At 43.1% G+C, this 20,028-nt stretch overlaps 1 protein-coding gene across 1 annotated transcript in view; it reads right to left on the bottom strand.

Moving 5' to 3' along the window:
- LOC135510054 (potassium voltage-gated channel subfamily H member 1-like) overlaps window positions 1-20,028 on the bottom strand; it is an 89,587-nt gene that overhangs the window by 48,973 nt on the left and 20,586 nt on the right. The window contains exons 8-9 of the mRNA XM_064930854.1: window positions 15,395-15,552; window positions 12,951-13,222 (exon numbers count right to left, since the gene is read on the bottom strand). Of these exons, the coding sequence (XP_064786926.1) occupies window positions 12,951-13,222; window positions 15,395-15,552 (430 nt within the window). The remainder of the gene's footprint in view (window positions 1-12,950; window positions 13,223-15,394; window positions 15,553-20,028) is intronic.

Below are 20,028 nucleotides of genomic sequence, written 5' to 3'. Positions count from 1 at the left end.
TCAATTACCTGAACCATGATACCAGTCTTTTGAATGACAATAACCACACAAAATGTAATGATGTCACAGCCCTACCTAGAACACATTTAGCCTGTTATTTAATGGTTCCCAGAATGTTTCATTGTGTTATGGGTACAGTCTGGTGACAACATTGTGGGGACATCACAAAAGATACGTCCTCAAAACACAAAAACTGTCCAGTTGAGTGGATGATTCTACAATGTTTCTTTGCTACTGGCGACAACAATGTCATACTATTTTTGACCAGACAGAATCAGATAGATGGGCTACAAATACAGAGGGCACCTGTTTTTCTCACATGGATGCTTTCTCCTGTGAGGTACATTCAGCCTCTTGCAAATTGAAGGTAAATAATTAAACTCAGAGACAAAAAAACATAAAATAATTAGTACATTTCCCGGGGAAGCCTGGCTTCCCTTTGCATCCATGAATACACTCCAGTGCATTTTACCTTGTTTTGCCTGTCCTCAGGTACTTTAACAATTTAACATTTTCTAAATGTTCTTGAAATTGTTACCTAATATTACCACAACATGCTCAGCTGTAGCTCCTTAAAGCAGATTGGAATACATCCCCATTATGTTTCTCTCCAGATTTAATGGCAATTCACATTTGAAGGTAATATAGAGACACATGGCATTTTCATTTCATTAATAGTACATTTGAACAGCATATAAATAAAACATAACCATATTTTTTCCACCTCATATGTTGACAAAGTGCACATGTGGGGTTTGAACCTCCAATGTCTGGTTCCCAAGCCAGGTATTTTATCCTCTTTCCCACCAGGAAACCCCTGAACGTTTGCATAAGTGTTCAGACCCTTTACTCCGTACTTTGTTAAAGCACCTTTGGCAAAGATTACAGCCTCAAGTCTTCTTGGGTATGACGCTACAAGCTTGGCATACCTGTATTTGGGGAGTTTCTCCCATTCTTCTCTGCAGATCCTCTCAAGCTAAGTCAGGTTGGATGGGGAGCGTCGCTGCACAGTTATTTTCAGGTCTCTCCAGAGATGTTCAAATTAGGTTCAAGTCCGGACTATAGCTGGGCCACTCAAGGACATTTACAGACCTGTCCCAAATCCACTCCTGCTTTGTCTTGGCTGTGTGCTTAGGGTCGTTGTCCTGTTGGAAGGTGAACCTTCGCCCCAGTCTGAGGTCCTGAGTGCTCTGGAGCAGGTTTTCCTCAAGGATCTCTGTACTTTGCACAGTTAATCTTTCCTTCGATCCTCACTACTCTCCCAGTCCCTGCCTCTGAAAAACCTCCCCACAGTATGCTGCTGCCACCACCATGCTTCACCATATGGATGGTGACAGGTTTGCTCCAGACGTAACACTTGGCATTCAGGCCAGTCTTTATTTCATCAGACCAGAGAATCTTGGTTTATCATGGTCTGAGCATCTTTAGGTACCTTTTGGCAAACTCCAAGCGGGCTGTCAGGTGCCTTTTACTGAGGAATGGGTTCCGTCTGGCCAGTCTATCATAAAGGCCTAATTGGTGCAATGGCGCAGAGATTGTTGTCCTCCTGGAAGTTTCTCCCATCTCCACAAAGGAACGCTGGAGCTCTGTCACCTCCCTGACCAAGGCCCTTCTCCCTTGATTGCTCAGTTTGGCCGGGCAGCCAGCTCTAGGAAGTCTTGGTAGTTCCAAACTTCTTCCATTTAAGAATGATGGAGACCTGTGTTCTTTGGGATCTTCAATACTGCAGAAATATTTTGGTACTCTTCCCCAGATCTGTGCGTCGAAACAATCCTGTCTCAGAGCTCTACGGACAATTCCTTCGACGTCATGGCTTGGTTTTTGCTCTGACATGCATTGTCAACTGTGAGACCTTATATAGACAGGCATGTGCCTTTCCAAACCTTACTGGTAAATTGTGTTATTATATTACCTGGAAACCTAATGAGAACTTTTGGGGAATGTTCTGTGGTAGTTTACAGATGTTGTGCCTAAACGTTTAGTGAATGTAAGGAAAACATTACTGGTACATTGTGTTATTACTAAGCTAAGGATCCTGGGACTAAACACTTCCCTCTACAACTGGATCCTGGACTTCCTGACGGGCCGCCCCCAGGTGGTGAGGGTAGGTATCAACACTGAAGCCCCTCAGTGGTGCGTGCTCAGTCCCGTCCTGTTCACCCACGACTGCATGGCCAGGCACTATTCCAACACCATCAGGAAGTTTACAGACGAAACAACAATGGTAGGCCTGATCACCGACAACTACGAGACAGCCTATAGGGAGGTCAGAGACCAGGCTGTGTGGTGCCAGAATAACAACCTATCCCTCAATGTAACCAAGACTAAGGAGATGATTGTGGATTACAGGAAAAGGAGGACCGAACACACCCCCATTCTCATCGACGGGGCTGTAGTGGAGCAGGTTGAGAGCTTCAAGTTCCTTGGTGTCCACATCACCAACAAACTACAATGGTCCAAACACACCAAGACAGTCATGAAGAGGACACGGCAAAGCCTATTCCCCCTCAGGAGACTGAAAAGATTTGACATGGGTCCTCAGATCCTCAAAAGGTTCTACAGCTGCAACATCGAGAGCATCCTGACTGGTTGCATCATTGCCTGGTGCGGCAACTGCTCGGCCTCCGATCGCAAGGCACTACAGAGGGTAGTGGGTACGGCCCAGTACATCACTGGGGCAAAACTGCCTGCCATCATATCTACATGTACATACTACCTCAATCAGCCTGACTAACCGGTGCCTGTATATAGCCTCGCTACTTTTATAGCCTCGATACTTTTATAGCCTCGCTACTGTTATTCTTCACTGTCTTTTTACTGTTGTTTTTATTTCTTTACTTACCTACTGTTCACCTAATACCTTTTTTTAACTTAGAAATTGCACTGTTGGTTAGAGCCTGTAAGTAAGCATTTCACTGTAAGGTCGACACCTGTTGTATTCGGCGCACGTGACAAACTTTGATTTGTTTTGTTAATATTATCTGGAAACCTAATAAGAACTTTTGGGGAATGTTCTGTGGTGGTTGTTGCAGATGTTGTGCCTAACATTTTAGTGAATTAAGGAAAACATTCCAAGGATATTTAAATTAAGGCAACAAAAATCTATATCAAACGTTACCATGCTATTGTTAGGATTTTATCTAACGTTAGGATCTAACTATAACTTAAATGGGAATATTAGCTAATGTTCCCGGTTTGTTGGGAAGAGTCCAAGAAAGTTAGCTTCACAGAGAAGAATATTACACATTTAAGGAGAAAAGCTTAAAGTTAACAGATGGCAGACTTCAGGAATTGATCCAGTATTACAACAGAAACGTGCTAAAATGTGTCAGCCTACATAATTGTAAGTAGCTGAAATACATACTTTAAGTCAAGTTATCAAAGCTTGTTGATCTGTAAATGTATCAAAGATTCACTGAAGGTTCAGGCAGAGGTATCCTGCATCTTTGAGGACAAACATAGAAATGAAGAGTCAAGAACCAAAGTGACAAACATGCAGTTTGTGAGGAAGTGTTTATGCGGCATTGGTGACAGGGTGGCAGTTTTGCTTGCATGTGCGCATAGAGGAAACAGGAAACAGAGCTTTAGAGGTGGTGACAGAGACGCAGAGCTCTTCTGACCGTGCCTGTCTATCAGTATCATGGTCTATGTTGCATGACAAGCCTTTAGGTCACTACATGGATATCAAACGACTCAGTTTTACAACCTTTGGTAGTTCAACCTTTTCCTGCACAGTCTAAAGCGGTGTTTCTCAAACCTTTTGTCTACCAGGGACAGGCAAGATGTGTTACTTCCTTCTTTGAGGGCTTACTTTTAAATTCAATCAGTGTTAGCTAACTATGAGGGATTGGTGCCAGTCTACGGACTGGAGGTTGAAAAACATTGAACTAAATGGTCTCCAATCAGTGTGGATGTCTTCAATAACTGGAATCAGGGATTCTACATGAATACATGTCTCCAGGTTTTTATTTTGGAGGGGTGGATATTGTGGAATTACAACACCTTATGTTTCAGCCTTTATAAATTAACCTGTGAAGGTCATACGCATGTTTCAGCATTTGGAATTTTTAGAATAACCGATCATTCCCCTTTTAGCTTATAGATCACCACTAGAATATTTAATGTATCAACATTTAAGAATGCAGTAATGGTATTCTGCAGGAATTCAACCAATTAAATCATATTTTAATCTGCATAGCTATACTTTAATTGCTGAAAAATGCACAGATACTCATGACATCTGTGTTAATTTATTAAGCATTATACAACAGGTGGGTCAAATCCATAATGCTGATTGGTTAAAACCACCTTCCAGCCGGTGTCTATTCCACAAGTTACCACCGGCTAAATCTATGATGTTAAAATGCCTATTTACTCTGACCTGACAGTCCAGAGCTCTGTTCTCATGTCATCTGACCAAAGCACCGTTTTCAATCCAAGTGCCAATAACACTACAGGTGTTAACATTTGTTAGATGACGTGAAAATAGAGCTCTTTCCACTGATCCTGGGGCCAGTGTTGAATTCAACGGAATCATGAGCTTTACCCAGTACCAGGATATTTTTGCCAAAAACCTGGTTGCCTCTGCCAGGAAGCTGAAACTTGGCCACAAGTGGATCTTCCAGCAAGACAATAACCCCAAGCACACATCAAAATCTAGAAATAATTGGTTCATTGGCCATAAAAATCTACACCAGGTCTCCGGACTTGAAACCCATTGAAGACCTGAGGTTTGCATTGAAGAGGGCAGTCCATAAATGCAGGAGGAGGATCTGGAAGGATTCTGTATGGAGAATTGGTCTAAGATATCTCCCAACTCATAAAAGATTTTAGAAAAAGGCTCAGTGCCATTATCTTCATTAGGGGTGTCAATACTTTGACCCCATTCAAATAAATAAAAAAATCACTTGTTAAATAAAATCTATTTCTGACCTATTATTATTATTTTAATTATTTATTTAATACAGCAATTTTTGCTCATCATCATCAAGGGTGACAATAATTTGGGACCCCACTCTCACTCTACACATTCATAATACAAAGATTTTACTTTTTCGACAGGCTATTGTGCAGCTTTAGCAGGGAAGCCTTTCTGTGGGCTGTCAGAAAGACTATGGCGAACTAACAAGGTTTAACAAGACTGCTTAGGTTGATAGAACTGCATCTGATTGAAAAAGGTTAGCTCTCTCTCTCTCTCTTACACACGTACAAACTTTCTATGCTTTAGTTCCAATCTCTGCTTTCTGCAAAATAACAATAATCGCATGCCTTACTCATTGATTCTACTACAAGGGCAAATGGAGGGTTTGGTCAGTTTTCTGTGTTAAAATCTGTTTGAATTTCATGCTTATTCTTTTCCAAAGAAATAGGAATCCAAACCCTGTTTCTTCAGAGTAAAGTGTGAAGGGTGTCTCATTGAGTAATAAGGCTGTCATAAGAAGAGCTGCAGAAATATTTTCTTTACACCATGTAAATTAATGTAATGATTGCACAATGAACAATTGAGCTAATTTAACAGCTTATTATAGCTGTGGCAATTTTCTGGAAGATGATAGCTTTGAGACATTGATGCTCCTGTTTTCCAAACCAAACACCACCTATAACATTCTGCAATGCCAACAGTATTTGACAAAGTACTCTATTTGAGGCCAGAGGGACCACAACAAAATTATCGCCTGAAATGGGTGCCATGTTGAAATTGAGTTTCCCATCATTGTAGCAGGAGATAGCAGTTAACACAGTTTAAATTACATTTCTCTCCCCACTTTAGAGTGCAGCTACACTGGTTTGTATTGATTTTACCTATCTGCCAAGTGTGTGTATTTGTGTATGTGCAAAAGCATCAGTTTCATCACAGGATGCAGTGATAAAGTGTTGTCTCTATGATCTATGACAGCAGACATAACTTATCTCCTGAGACACTCCAGTCTACTGTGTTTCTATCTAAACACTGATGTATAGGATACTGCAGATATACAATACGATCATTTTCCGTAATGATGTATATACAAAAAAAAAAAACAGACATTGTATAGGGGAGAGTGGGGTAAGTTGTGCCAAAGGGGTAAGTTAAGCCACACTTGTTTCTAGGAAACCATACACAAAATTTATATTTTGACCAAATATTTAGGAAGAGGTCATCATTTCATGGAGTCCATAAAAGAAGCAACCAGATGGAAAAGGTCCAAATTATTTTCACCAAGTCAAATAAATTTATTGTTTGAGGTTTCATGATGCTTGTATCTAAACCAAAGTAGTCAAAATGTTTGCTTTGGGGGCCTCCCGAGTGGCACAAAGCTCGCTGCGTCACAGTTCAAGGTTCAATCTCAGGCTGTTTCGCAGTTGGCTGTGACAGGGAGACCCATGAGGTGGCACACAATTGGCCCAGCGTCGTCCGGGTTAGGGGAGAGTTTGGCCGGCCGGGTTGTCCTTGTCCCATCACGCTCTAGCAACTCCTGTGGTGGGCCCGGGCGCAATGCATGCTGACACGGTCGCCCGGTGTACGGGGTTTCCTTCAATACATTGGTGCGGCTGGTTTCCGGGTTAAGTGAGAAGTGCGGCATGGCAGGGTCGCGTTTCAGAGAACGCACGGCTGTCGATCTGCACCTCTCCCGAGTCCATACAGGAGTTGCAGCGATGGGACAAAACTAATTACCAACTGGATATCACGAAATTGGGTAGAAAAAGGGATATTTTTTTATTTTTTTTATTGTTGAGCCGATGGCAAGTTGAGCAAACTGAAGTGTCTTCTTCCCAGGAGTAATACAAGGCATTATTGCTGGAATATGAGGTAACCACAGCACCTGGCCTATGTTAAAAGCGTACACAGTGTTTGTTAGGTGTAAAGCCTGTGTTAAAATATGCATGTGATGAATTATGTTTGGGAAATAAAGATATGCATGGTTTTTAAAAAGTAGTGGTAATATTTCATTCAGTACAGAAACTTGTAGGTAGCTTAACTAACCCTGTCCTGCGACTCACCTTACTCCATACCTAGGGTAAGTTGTGCCAAGACCCCACTTTTTTTGGATCAAGCTATGTTTTCTAAACTGTAATGTTTACATACATTCTGATTATTTCCAGGAATACACAACATCCGGAAATATATGGAGATATCTTTGTTAGAAAGAATACTACATTTCTCTTGATGGAGTGATGCTGAATGCAAAGAATGGCTCAACTTACCCCAATCCCCCCTACAGTGCTTGCATTCACACACACAAATGTGCCTAGAATGCAGTATGAAGAGGGTATTCATAGTCTTACTCAATGTAGCTTTCCAAAGCAAAACTGTTACTGTAAAATTGTGTCCATACCATCCCTATCATTAATTGCACAAATATGAAATTGGCTCATATTGGTGCGATAAACCTTATTGTCAAACAAAGTGTTGAGCCATTCTTAAAAGTCCCCGCGGCAACTTTAAACATCCTTTGTCCGTTAATTTGCTATAAAATAGTATTCTGACAGAGGATTTGAAGCAGGGCTCAATGGGACTTAAATAAAGGTAAAAAATGTCCTGCATGCTGTCTGCAATGTGAAGCATATGTGACAGAATATTATATCATTACGTTGTCACTGCTGCCTTTGAAGATGATCAGATACTACACAGGTCCATGTGACTCCAGTGCTCCTCTCTACTGAAGCTCTCTCTCTTCTCTCTACTGTATACTAGAACTCTCTCTCTGCTCTTCACTGTAGACTAGAGCTCTCTCTCTCCTCTACTGTAGACTAGAGCTCTCTCTCCTCTACTGTAGACTAGAGCTCTCTCTTCTCATTACTGTAGACTAGAGCTCTCCCTCTCCTCTACTGTAGACTAGAGCTCTCTCTTCTCTTTACTGTAGACTAGAGCTCTCCCTCTCCTCTACTGTAGACTAGAGCTCTCTCTTCTCTTTACTGTAGACTAGAGCTCTCTCTTCTCTTTACTGTAGACTAGAGCTCTCTCTTCTCTTTACTGTAGACTAGAGCTCTCTTCTCTCTACTGTAGACTAGAGCTCTCTCTTCTCTTTACTGTAGACTAGAGCTCTCTCTCTCTACTGTAGACTAGAGCTCTCTCTCTCCTCTACTGTAGACTAGAGCTCTCTCTTCTCTTGACTGTAGACTAGAGCTCTCTCTTCTCTTTACTGTAGACTAGAGCTCTCTTCTCTCTACTGTAGACTAGAGCTCTCTCTTCTCTTTACTGTAGACTAGAGCTCTCTCTCTCCTCTACTGTAGACTAGAGCTCTCTCTCTCCTCTACTGTAGACTAGAGCTCTCTCTTCTCTTTACTGTAGACTAGAGCTCTCTCTTCTCTCTACTGTAGACTAGGGCTCTCTCTTCTCTCTACTGTAGACTAGAGCTCTCTCTTCTCTCTACTGTAGACTAGAGCTCTCTCTTCTCTCTACTGTAGACTAGAGCTCTCTCTTCTCTCTACTGTAGACTAGAGCTCTCTCTTCTCTCTACTGTAGACTAGAGCTCTCTTCTCTCTACTGTAGACTAGAGCTCTCTCTCTTCTCTTCACTGTAGACTAGAGCTCTCTCTCTCCTCTACTGTAGACTAGAGCTCTCTCTTCTCTTTACTGTAGACTAGAGCTCTCTCTTCTCTCTACTGTAGACTAGGGCTCTCTCTTCTCTCTACTGTAGACTAGAGCTCTCTCTTCTCTCTACTGTAGACTAGAGCTCTCTCTTCTCTCTACTGTAGACTAGAGCTCTCTCTTCTCTCTACTGTAGACTAGAGCTCTCTCTTCTCTCTACTGTAGACTAGAGCTCTCTCTTCTCTCTACTGTAGACTAGAGCTCTCTCTCTTCTCTTCACTGTAGACTAGAGCTCTCTCTCTCCTCTACTGTAGACTAGAGCTCTCTCTTCTCTTTACTGTAGACTAGAGCTCTCTCTTCTCTCTACTGTAGACTAGGGCTCTCTCTTCTCTCTACTGTAGACTAGAGCTCTCTTCTCTCTACTGTAGACTAGAGCTCTCTCTTCTCTCTACTGTAGACTAGAGCTCTCTCTTCTCTCTACTGTAGACTAGAGCTCTCTCTCTTCTCTTCACTGTAGACTAGAGCTCTCTCTTCTCTCTACTGTAGACTAGAGCTCTCTCTTCTCTCTACTGTAGACTAGAGCTCTCTCTTCTCTCTACTGTAGACTAGAGCTCTCTCTCTTCTCTTCACTGTAGACTAGAGCTCTCTCTCTCCTCTACTGTAGACTAGAGCTCTCTCTTCTCTTTACTGTAGACTAGAGCTCTCTCTTCTCTCTACTGTAGACTAGGGCTCTCTCTTCTCTCTACTGTAGACTAGAGCTCTCTCTTCTCTCTACTGTAGACTAGAGCTCTCTCTTCTCTCTACTGTAGACTAGAGCTCTCTCTTCTCTCTACTGTAGACTAGAGCTCTCTCTTCTCTCTACTGTAGACTAGGGCTCTCTCTTCTGTAGACTAGAGCTCTCTCTTCTCTCTACTGTAGACTAGAGCTCTCTCTTCTCTTTACTGTAGACTAGAGCTCTCTCTCTCTCTCTTCTCTTTACTGTAGACTAGAGCTCTCTCTCTTTTCTCTTTACTGTAGACTAGAGCTCTCTCTCTCTACTGTAGACTCCCTAACTTCTTAGTGGACAGATACAGATGTAGGATCTTCATTTGCCCCAGTTTGCTACTTCAGGATACATTTTTCGTAAGGGAAAATCAAGCCTGAAATTTCATAGTGGAAATTACAAACCTCAAATAGTTTCTCTCGCTCACGCTCTTTCTCCCTCTGGACAGGACGGAAGGTGACACCTGGAGCCATGTTACTAGGGGTGCTTGGATAGGATGGAAGGTAACACCTGGAGCCATGTTACTAGGGGTGCTTGGACAAGATGGAAGGTAACACCTGGAGCCATGTTACTAGGGGTGCTTGGACAGGATGGAAGGTAACACCTGGAGCCATGTTACTAGGGGTGCTTGGACAGGATGGAAGGTAACACCTGGAGCCATGTTACTAGGGGTGCTTGGACAGGATGGAAGGTAACACCTGGAGCCATGTTACTAGGGGTGCTTGGACAGGATGGAAGGTAACACCTGGAGCCATGTTACTAGGGGTGCTTGGACAGGATGGAAGGTAACACCTAGAGCCATGTTACTAGGGGTGCTTGGACAGGATGGAAGGTAACACCTGGAGCCATGTTACTAGGGGTGCTTGGACAGGATGGAAGGTAACACCTGGAGCTCGGTATGGCATGGGATCAAAGGCAGTGGAAAGAGACTGCATCAGCAAATCAATATTCCATATGATGTGACAATAATATGCTAATGTTCATATTCAGAAACTGCAACTAGCTACAAAAAGTGATTACACGGTCTACAAAATATACCGTACCTGTACTATACATTAAACATGCATCCCCAGGAAGAATGGCTGCTGCTTTGGCAAAAGCTAAAGGGTATCTGAATAAACCAATAAACAGAATCACTGACAGAGCAGTGGTGTTATAACAAGACCGGATGGAGAGATTCAGGTGAAACAGGGACAAAGGTATTAACACACATAATGTACTTCAAAATATTTTAGGATGCCTAAGATTGGTAGCACTTTACTGTAGGAGGCCTTATGAATGCATTCATAATACTTTATAACAGCTACATAACACAAAGACAGGACACCTACAGTAAAGAGTCACCAATCCTAGGCATCTGAAAGTCCTAATCTTTTGAAGTACATTATGTGTGTTAATACCTTTGTCCCTGTTTCACCTGAATCTCTCCATCAGGACTTGTTATAACACCACTGCTCTGTCAGTGATTCTGTTTTAAATGGAATCAGCCAACAGCTGTCTTTCTTTGAAGACAATTTACAGACAGTTGTCAAAAACCCTATAATGCTCAGGGCCAACCGTTGCTATAGTGACAAGACAGCTGTATAATTCCCCTGTCAATGATGTGATCTTCGGCTGCTGCCAATAACAAATCACAGCAGTTGGTAAAAATATAATCGTGCCGAGTCTGACATTTTTATAGCGAATAATGAAATAGTCTGTCAGGGTTTAAACTGAATAGAATCATACAGTAGTCATTCCACTTGAATCTTCTGATGCCTTTCCAAGCTTCTTTCTATTCAGAACAAAACCTACAGCATGACCTTCACAATACACAAACCCCAACTCTTGGATTGTGTCTCCATCGTTGAAGTGTATAGAATCCCTACTAGGACTTAATTTATGCCACAATGGTGCACAAAACAACCTTGGAGCTCTGCAGGTTATGAAATGGAAACAAGGAGAGAAACCAATTCAGTATTGAAATGCACCTGTACAACCGTTGTACCTCTCACCGTCTCCCTCTTTGTCTCTCACCATGGAAACGGAGGCTGAGGTGCAGGGAGTGCATCTGAACCTGTTGTTCAGTGGGTGCTGTAAAGTAGTGAGTGAAACAGGTGCTGCGTCCCAAACGACACCCTGTTCCCTATGTAGTGTACTACTTTTGACCAGGGTCCATAGGGCTCTGGTCAAAAGTAGTGCACTAGGTAAGGAATAGGGTGCCATTTAGGATGCACACAGGGTGTAAGAGCAGCTGAGGCAGATGGTGCTGGAGGTAGTGAGTGATTGCAGGGGGATTGCTCGGCTCAATTGATCCTGCCTAGTATATTTCTCCTGGTTCTCCTGCTGCAGCTACTCCTAGACAACTGAGAGCCAGCCAGCCATATAACTGGTCTACGGTCTGTGCCCTATATGGATGCGTGTGTCAGTCCCTGGCTGTCTTTAGACGTAGCCTTGCGAAATGGATGGATGGAATAAAAAGGATGGCTAGGTGATGATCATTCCCTAAATGTTGCCATAAGCACTGACAGATATGATATGAATCTCACCAGATGAGATGATTCATCACCCCTAATGAACATTTCAAAGAGCTCAGGAGTGGCAAACATTTGTTATTTGCATACAAATGCTCATGCTGTTGTGATGCAAATATAATGATGCGAAATAGTGTCAGAAAATGGTTTTGGGGACAGTAGAGTGTTTGCTGTGCTCACTGTTTCCTGGCCTGATGGAATGCAGGGCCATCGATTCAGACAGTTTAAGGGGGACATGATATAATGGTTTGGTCAAATCAATTCAAAATAGAGACTTTAAAAGGCCCAATACAGACATTTTTATCTCAATATCAAATAATTTCTGGGTAACAATAAAGTACCTTACTGCAATAGTTTTCCATTAAATTATTATTTTTTAAATATATATATTTCTCAAGCAATAATTTTGCTAGGACTCACTGGGAGTGGTCTGAGTGGGGAAGGGAATAGCGCCAAAGTGATGGAGGAGCCTAATGTGATGTAAATGTGAAAACTAGCTGATATTGACAGAGAGGTTTGGAATTCTCTTTGTTATTGGTCTATTAAATTTATACCGCCTGGTGACGCCACCAGGCAAGCCAAAACTCCACCGATGAAAAACCTGCTAATTAGAAGATTCTATGTAGATTGCATTTTCAACAAGCAACTATCAAATTTGACTTTTACAGTGTTAGTTTCATCAGCTGTGGTACAATATGATACAAAACAGAGGAAAAACTGAATTTTGACTGCCTTGGCCTTTTAGGGTCAGTGGAGCCCAAATGTATGATGGGGTGAACATGACAATATTACCAGATCGAGCTGCTCCAGTGTTCTGTTTATATAGAATCAATGAATTCAATTCGAACAACAACATCATGAGACTTGAGAGCATCATTTATTCATTCAGAATGCTACCACAAGGGGAAAAAGCAAACATAAAGGAACCCTTAACCCTTAGATCTGTTTGCCAAACCTCTCAGAGTTCCCCCAGCCAGTCCAGAATGTATTCCAGAATCCAAAGCTGATTCAAATGGTCACCTAACCATCAAGCCCTTCTGTTAAATCAGCGGCGATAATTCTGGAATACATCATATGTGGACTGGATGGGGGTACTCCAGGAGAGGGTTGGGAAACATTGCCTGAGATCATGACAAAAAAAACATGGAGTCCCATGTACTCACATCCGATCATCATCATGGCGACAGCGAAGATCTTCTCTCCATCGGTGGTAGGGGCGATGTTTCCAAACCCTATACTGGTCAGAGAGGTCATGGTGAAGTATAGAGATGTGATGTAGACCGAGTCTTTGTTGGGGCCGCCCTCCCACTTCCCTGTCCCGCTGGCGTTGAAGCGGTATGGAGAGCCCACCGTCTCCCCCAGCATGTACAGCCAGCTGTCTGTCCGCAGGATGCCCGTTTCCTCGTCTATCACCTCATAGTCACCAATACTGTACCTGTTATAGTCAGTCAAGATACAAAGATATTCAGCCACTCTTGGTAGAACAATGGAAATTTGCTTTAAAAATGTATTCTTTATTGTTAAAGCCTAATTATACAACCAACCAGGTGATACCGGTTAGGTTGAGAAGAGAACCATGTTAGGGGTAAGAGTTTGGTTTAATGGTCATGGTTAAGGGGTTATGGTTAAGGGGGATGGGAATGGATAGGTTCCTGTTTAGGGGCTAGGGGTAAGGGGTAAGGGAAGGGATAGGTTTCTGTTTAGGGGTTAGGTTTAGGGGTAGGAGTTAGGGTTACGGGAAGGGATAGGTTTATGTTTAGGGGTAGGAGTTAGGGTTACGGGAAGGGATAGGTTTATGTTTAGGGGTTAGGGGTAAGGGGTAAGGGCAGGGATAGGTTTCTGTTTAGGGGTTAGGTTTAGGGGTATGAGTTAGGGTTACGGGAAGGGATAGGTTTCTGTTTAGGGGTAGGAGTTAGGGTTACAGGAAGGGATAGGTTTATGTTTAGGGGTAGGAGTTAGGGTTACGGGAAGGGATAGGTTTATGTTTAGGGGTAGGAGTTAGGGTTACGGGAAGGGATAGGTTTATGTTTAGGGGTTAGGTTTAGGGGTAGGAGTTAGGGTTACAGGAAGGGATAGGTTTATGTTTAGGGGTAGGAGTTAGGGTTACGGGAAGGGATAGGTTTATGTTTAGGGGTTAGGTTTAGGGGTAGGAGTTAGGGTTACAGGAAGGGATAGGTTTATGTTTAGGGGTAGGAGTTAGGGTTACGGGAAGGGATAGGTTTATGTTTAGGGGTAGGAGTTAGGGTTACAGGAAGGGATAGGTTTATGTTTAGGGGTAGGAGTTAGGGTTACGGGAAGGGATAGGTTTATGTTTAGGGGTAGGAGTTAGGGTTACGGGAAGGGATAGGTTTATGTTTAGGGGTAGGAGTTAGGGTTACAGGAAGGGATAGGTTTATGTTTAGGGGTAGGAGTTAGGGTTACGGGAAGGGATAGGTTTATGTTTAGGGGTAGGAGTTAGGGTTACGGGAAGGGATAGGTTTATGTTTAGGGGTAGGAGTGGGTGTAGGGGTTAGGTTTAGGGGTAGGAGTTAGGGTTACAGGAAGGGATAGGTTTATGTTTAGGGGTAGGAGTGGGTGTAGGGGTTAGGTTTAGGGGTAGGAGTTAGGGTTACAGGAAGTGATAGGTTTATGTTTAGGGGTAGGGGTAGGGGTTAGGTTTAGTGTTAGTGTTAGGGTTAAGGGTACCTCTACAACACAGGTCAGAGGTTGGTTCACTTTGCTTAGGGGAATAAGAAAATAATGCATGTCAATGCTGGTGAGAAACAGAAACGCACTTCTCCCACATGACATTGTCAACACTACAGAGCATGGCGGTTTTTAAAGGCGCTGTTTCTCAACCCTGTTACTCATTGACTCCCAAGTCGTTTTGTTTTGTATTTTTGTTCTAATCCACCGCTAGGACATCTGATTCAACTTGAACACTAATCCACCACTAATCTTCTAGATTAATTAAATTAGGTGTGGTAGAACAAAAGCATGCCACAGCTGGGGATCAGAGGGGGATGGATTAAGCAACACTGAAGAAATATGCAATTAACAAATACAGTAGTCAGATTGTTTTGACTACTGTGATCATATATCAAAATATGATAAAAGTTTATTTTGAACGGTACCAACATAATGGCTTCCTATCACATGAATAACTCCTATAACAGGTTTTGCCAACCCTCTCCTTGGGGACCACCAGACGGTTTACATCTTTGTTGTCTAATCGTCAAGGCTTGACTAGTTAAAATCAGGTGTGCCAGTTTAGGGCTACCGCAAATATCTGCAACATCTGGTGGTCCTGGATGAGAGGGTTGGGAAGTACTGTCATGACACATTAAAGGCAGACTCAGCGATATGACGTAGATGCACAATGTGAACAGCATAGTGGGACAATTTCCGCAAATAAGACCGTTGAAGCAGGAGCTTAAACTTCTCTTCTGTTTTGTCCCGTACCTACCATGTTGTAACAGCGTGAAGTGAACCTGTGCAGCACATGCTCAGATACTTTGTGTGACAGTGTGAGAGCAAAGTCTTGCATGTCACTATTGTAATGCTGCTCGTGGCAACATCATTTCACTGAATCTACCTTTAATATACAGTAAATCAGTCAGAACAGTACCAGATGCAGGCCAGCCAGTGGGCAGCCAGGCCAAAGACACACACCAACAGGACGAGGACGGCGGCTCCATACTCAATGTAGTGGTCCAGTTTACGAGCTACCCTGCCCAAACGCAGCAGCCGGACCACCTTCAGAGAACTGAACAGACTGCTGATCCCCTGAGAGAGAGAGAGAGAGAGAGAGAAAGAGAGAGAGATTTAAATAATGTCTCAGTTCTATGGAAACAGTAGGGTTGTCCTGTATTTTAAGAGCCATTACTTCAGATGCAAACGTATACCAGGATTAACACAACTGCACCATATTTTTACCCAAACCAACTCAGTGAGTTTGATAATGAAAGGCCTACTTGAGTGACAGCTCGATGGTTCCAGTTCTTCACGTTCCACAAATAAACACAGGTAGAGGGACCATGCAAACAGAATGAAACAGGGGAACGAAGAGGAAAAGAAAGAAAGTAGTGAGCATGATCAAAACCGAAAAGACTAAACATATACAAATTATTAGGTAAACCACATTAATGTAAAAAGGATAACGTGATAAAAAAATACAAAAAGTTGCGACACTAAAACCTAATCTCTGTTAGACTTTATTTTTATTACTAATGTGGTTTATTGAGCATGGTGGAATGCGCCGAACATGTTACCTAGTAACAATTTCAGTTGACCAATTTCAATGCACATCCCAAAATATTACAGTGAAGCTGCAAATAAACTCATCAAAAAAAGAAATGTCCCTTTTTCAGGACCCTGTCTTTCAAAGAACATTCATAAAAATCCAAATAACTTCACAGATCTTCATTGTAAAGGGTTTAAACACTGTTTCCCATGCTTATTCAATGAACCATGAACAATTAATGCGGAATGGTCGTTAAGACACTAACAGCTTACAGACGGTAGGCAATTAAGGTCACAGTTCTGAAAACTTAGGACACTAAAGAGGCCTTTGTACTGACTCTGAAAAACACCAAAAGAAAGATGCCCAGGGTCCCTGCTCATCTGCATGAACGTGCCTTAGGCATGCTGCAAGGAGGCATGAGGACTGCAGATGTGGCCCAGGGTCCCTAAAATAAATTGCAATGTCTGTCCTGTGAAACGCCTAATAGAGCACTACAGGGAGACAGGACGGACAGGCGATCGTCCTAGCAGTGGCAGGCCACGAGAAACAACACCTCCCCAGGATCGTTACATCCGAACATCACACCTGTGGAAAAGGTACAAGTTGGCAACAACAACTGCCAGAGTTACACCAGGAACGCACAATCCTCACCAGACATTACCGGCAGCAATGTCGACTATGGGCCCAAACCCACCGTCGCTGGACCAGACAGGACTGACCACAAGTGCTCTTCACTGACGAGTCACGGTTTTGTCTCACCAGGGGTGATGGTCGGATACGCTATTATCGTTGAAGGAATGAGCGTTAGAGGCCTGTACTCTGGAGAGGATCGATTTGGAGTTGGAGGGTCCGTCATGGTCTGGGGCATTGGGTCACAGCATCATCGGACTGAGCTTGTTGTCATTGCAGGCAATCTCAACACTGTGCGTTACAGGGAACACATCCTCCTCCCTCATGTGGTACCCTTCCTGCAGGCTCATCCTGACATGACCCTCCAGCATGACAATGCCACCAGCAATACTGCTCTCCCTGTGCATGATTTCCTGTAAGACAGGAATGTCAGTGTTCTGCCATGGCTAGCGAAGAGCCCGGATCTCAATCCCATTGAGCACGTCTGGGACCTGTTAGATCGGAGGGTGAGGGCTAGAGCCATTCCCCAAAGAAATGTCTGCGAACTTGCAGGTGCCATAGTGGAAGAGTGGGGTAACATCTCATAGCAAGAACTGGCAAATCTGGTGCAATCCATGAGGAGGAGATGCACTGCAGTACTTCATGCAGCTGGTGGCCACACCAGATACTGACTGTTACTTTTGATTTTGACCCCCCCTTTGTTCAGGGACACATTATTCAATTTCTGTTAGTCACATGTGTGTGGAACTTGTTCAGTTTATGTCTCAGTTGTTGAATCTTGTTATGTTCATCCAAATATTTACACGTTACATTTGTTGAAAATAAATGCAGTTGACATTGAGAGGACGTTTATTTTCTTTTTGCTGCGTTTAGGTGATTTTTGTAAGGATCTGTAGACCTGTGATGTCTGATAAGATGATAGGCTGGAGAGAGAGGAGATGCGAGGCCATGGAGGTGGTCGAAGGCACAAATTCAATTCCGAATTCTTCTGGATACATGCATTTACATTCAATATGCAAGATCTGAGTGCAAGATACATCTTAGACGCAAGGGTAGAGTACATAATGAATTGCATGGCAATTCCACCTACAGTTTGGTGATCAGATTAGAATGGTATAATAACCTTGGGGGTTAAAAGACAAACAGCTCAAAGGCAGTGAGACAATTATTCTTCTGTCTCAAGATTATGTAGTCATCCTGATTTCCGTATACATGCATCATTGCAGACGTTGGCTGAAATGAAACTGATACAACTTTCAGTTGAACAATGAGAGCAGAGAAACATCTGCTACTATGGGTACAGCTTGAGCCAGTTCAAGGTCGGATTGTCACGAGTTGAGGCCTCTACTGTGTGAACTGGGGCACAGAGAACGATGGAGAGACCATTTTAAGGTATATGTGTGAAATTATGCAGGTCACTCATGATATGATTGCGAGCAAAGATATGTAATATGTAAGCATCTGATTGAAGTTGTCATCCGTTCTCAATAACTCCTTTGATTGATTAGGCTCCACCCTATACGATCTCAACTCTACTCCGTCTCCAGATTACTGTGGCTTTTTAGCTGCAAACTGAAAAAATGTTGCTATTCCTAGTACATGTAATAGAAAGTCTACATTTCCACTTGATTATTTGTAGTGGCAGTTTTGACTCGAAACAGACACGTTCGCCATAGACTGCTGTCACGCCCTTAGAGATCCTTTTTATGTCTCTATTTTGGTTTGGTCAGGGCGTGAGTTGGGGTGGGCATTCTATGTTTTGCTCTATGTTTTCTATTTCTGTGTGTTTGGCCGGGTGTGGTTCTCAGAGGCAGCTGTCTATCGTTGTCTCTGATTGAGAACCATACTTAGGTAGCCTTTTCCCACCTGTGTTTTGTGGGTAGTTGTTTTCTGTTTTTGTGTCTGCACCAGACAGAACTGTTTTGGTCGTGCTCTTTATTGAATGTGTTAGCTAACTTTCAAACTAAACATATCTTAGTAATGCTGTACTTATCCCTTGTAGGTATAAAGCATGTTGAGGCCTTTATAATGTTATAACTTTGTCTAAAATAAGCCTCACAAATCCTTTATCAAGCCTACTGTATGTAGATGCTTCACAAATCCTTTATCAAGCAGATTTAAACTCAGCAAAAAAATAAATGTCTTCTCACTGTCAACTGTTTTTTTCAGCAAATTAACAAGATTCAACAACAGACAAACTGAACAAGTTCCACAGACATGTAAAAGACAAGTAAAAGTCAGTATCTGGTGTGGCCACCAGCTGCATTAAGTACTGCAGTGCATCTCATCCTCATGGATTGCACCAGATTTGCCCGTTCTTGCTGTGAGATGTTACCCCACTCTTCCACCAAGGTACCTGCAAGTTCCCAGACATTTCTGAGGGGAATGGCCCTAGCCCTCACCCTCCGATCCAACAGGTCCCAGACGTGCTCAAAAGGATTCAGATCTGGGCTCTTCGCTGGCCATGGCAGAACACTGACATTCCCGTCTTGCAGGAAATCACACACAGAACGAACAGTATGGCTGGTGGTATTGTCATGCTTGAGGGTCATGTCAGGATGAGCCTGCAGGAAGAGTACCACATGAGGGAGGAGGATGTGTTCCCTGTAACGCAGTGTTGAGATTTCCTGCAATGACAACAAGCTCAGTCCGATGATGCTGTGACACACCACCACAGACCATGACGGACCCTCCACCTCCAAATCAATCCCGCTTCAGAGTACAGGCCTCAGTGTAATGCTCATTCCTTCGACGATAAACATGAATCTGACCATCACCCCTGGTGAGACAAAACCGCGACTCGTCAGTGAAGAGCACTTTTTGCCAGTCCTGTCTGGTCCAGCGATGGTGGGTTTGTGCCCATAGGCGGCGTTGTTGCCGGTGATGTCTGGTGAGGACCTGCCTTACAACAGGCATACAAGCCCTCAGTCCAGCCTCTCTCAGCCTATTGTGAACAGTCTGAGCACTGATGGAGGGATTGTGCACTCCTGGTGTAACTCGGGCAGTTGTTGTTGCCATCCTGTACCTGTCCCGCAGGTGTGATGTTCGGATGTACCGATCCTGCGCAGCTGTTGTTACACATCTGCAGTTCTCATGCCTCCTTGCAACATGCCTAAGGCACATGAGCAGGGACCCTGGGCATCTTTCTTGGTGTTTTTCAGAGTCGGTACAAAGGCCTCTTTAGTGTCCTAAGTTTTCTTAACTAACCTTAATTGCCTACCATCTGTAAGCTGTTAGTACCTTAACGACCGTTCCACAGGTGCATGTTCATTAATTGTTTATGGTTCATTGAACAAGCATGGGAAACAGTGTTTTAAACCCTTTATAAAGAAGATCTGTGAAGTTATTTGGGTTTTTACGAGTTTTCTTTGAAAGACAGGGTCCTGAAA

Source organism: Oncorhynchus masou, chromosome 23 (genome assembly GCF_036934945.1).
Source record: "Oncorhynchus masou masou isolate Uvic2021 chromosome 23, UVic_Omas_1.1, whole genome shotgun sequence".
Lineage (NCBI taxonomy): Eukaryota > Metazoa > Chordata > Actinopteri > Salmoniformes > Salmonidae > Oncorhynchus > Oncorhynchus masou.
Note: the sequence above shows the minus strand (reverse complement) of the source record. Positions and strands in the feature narration are given on the sequence as shown.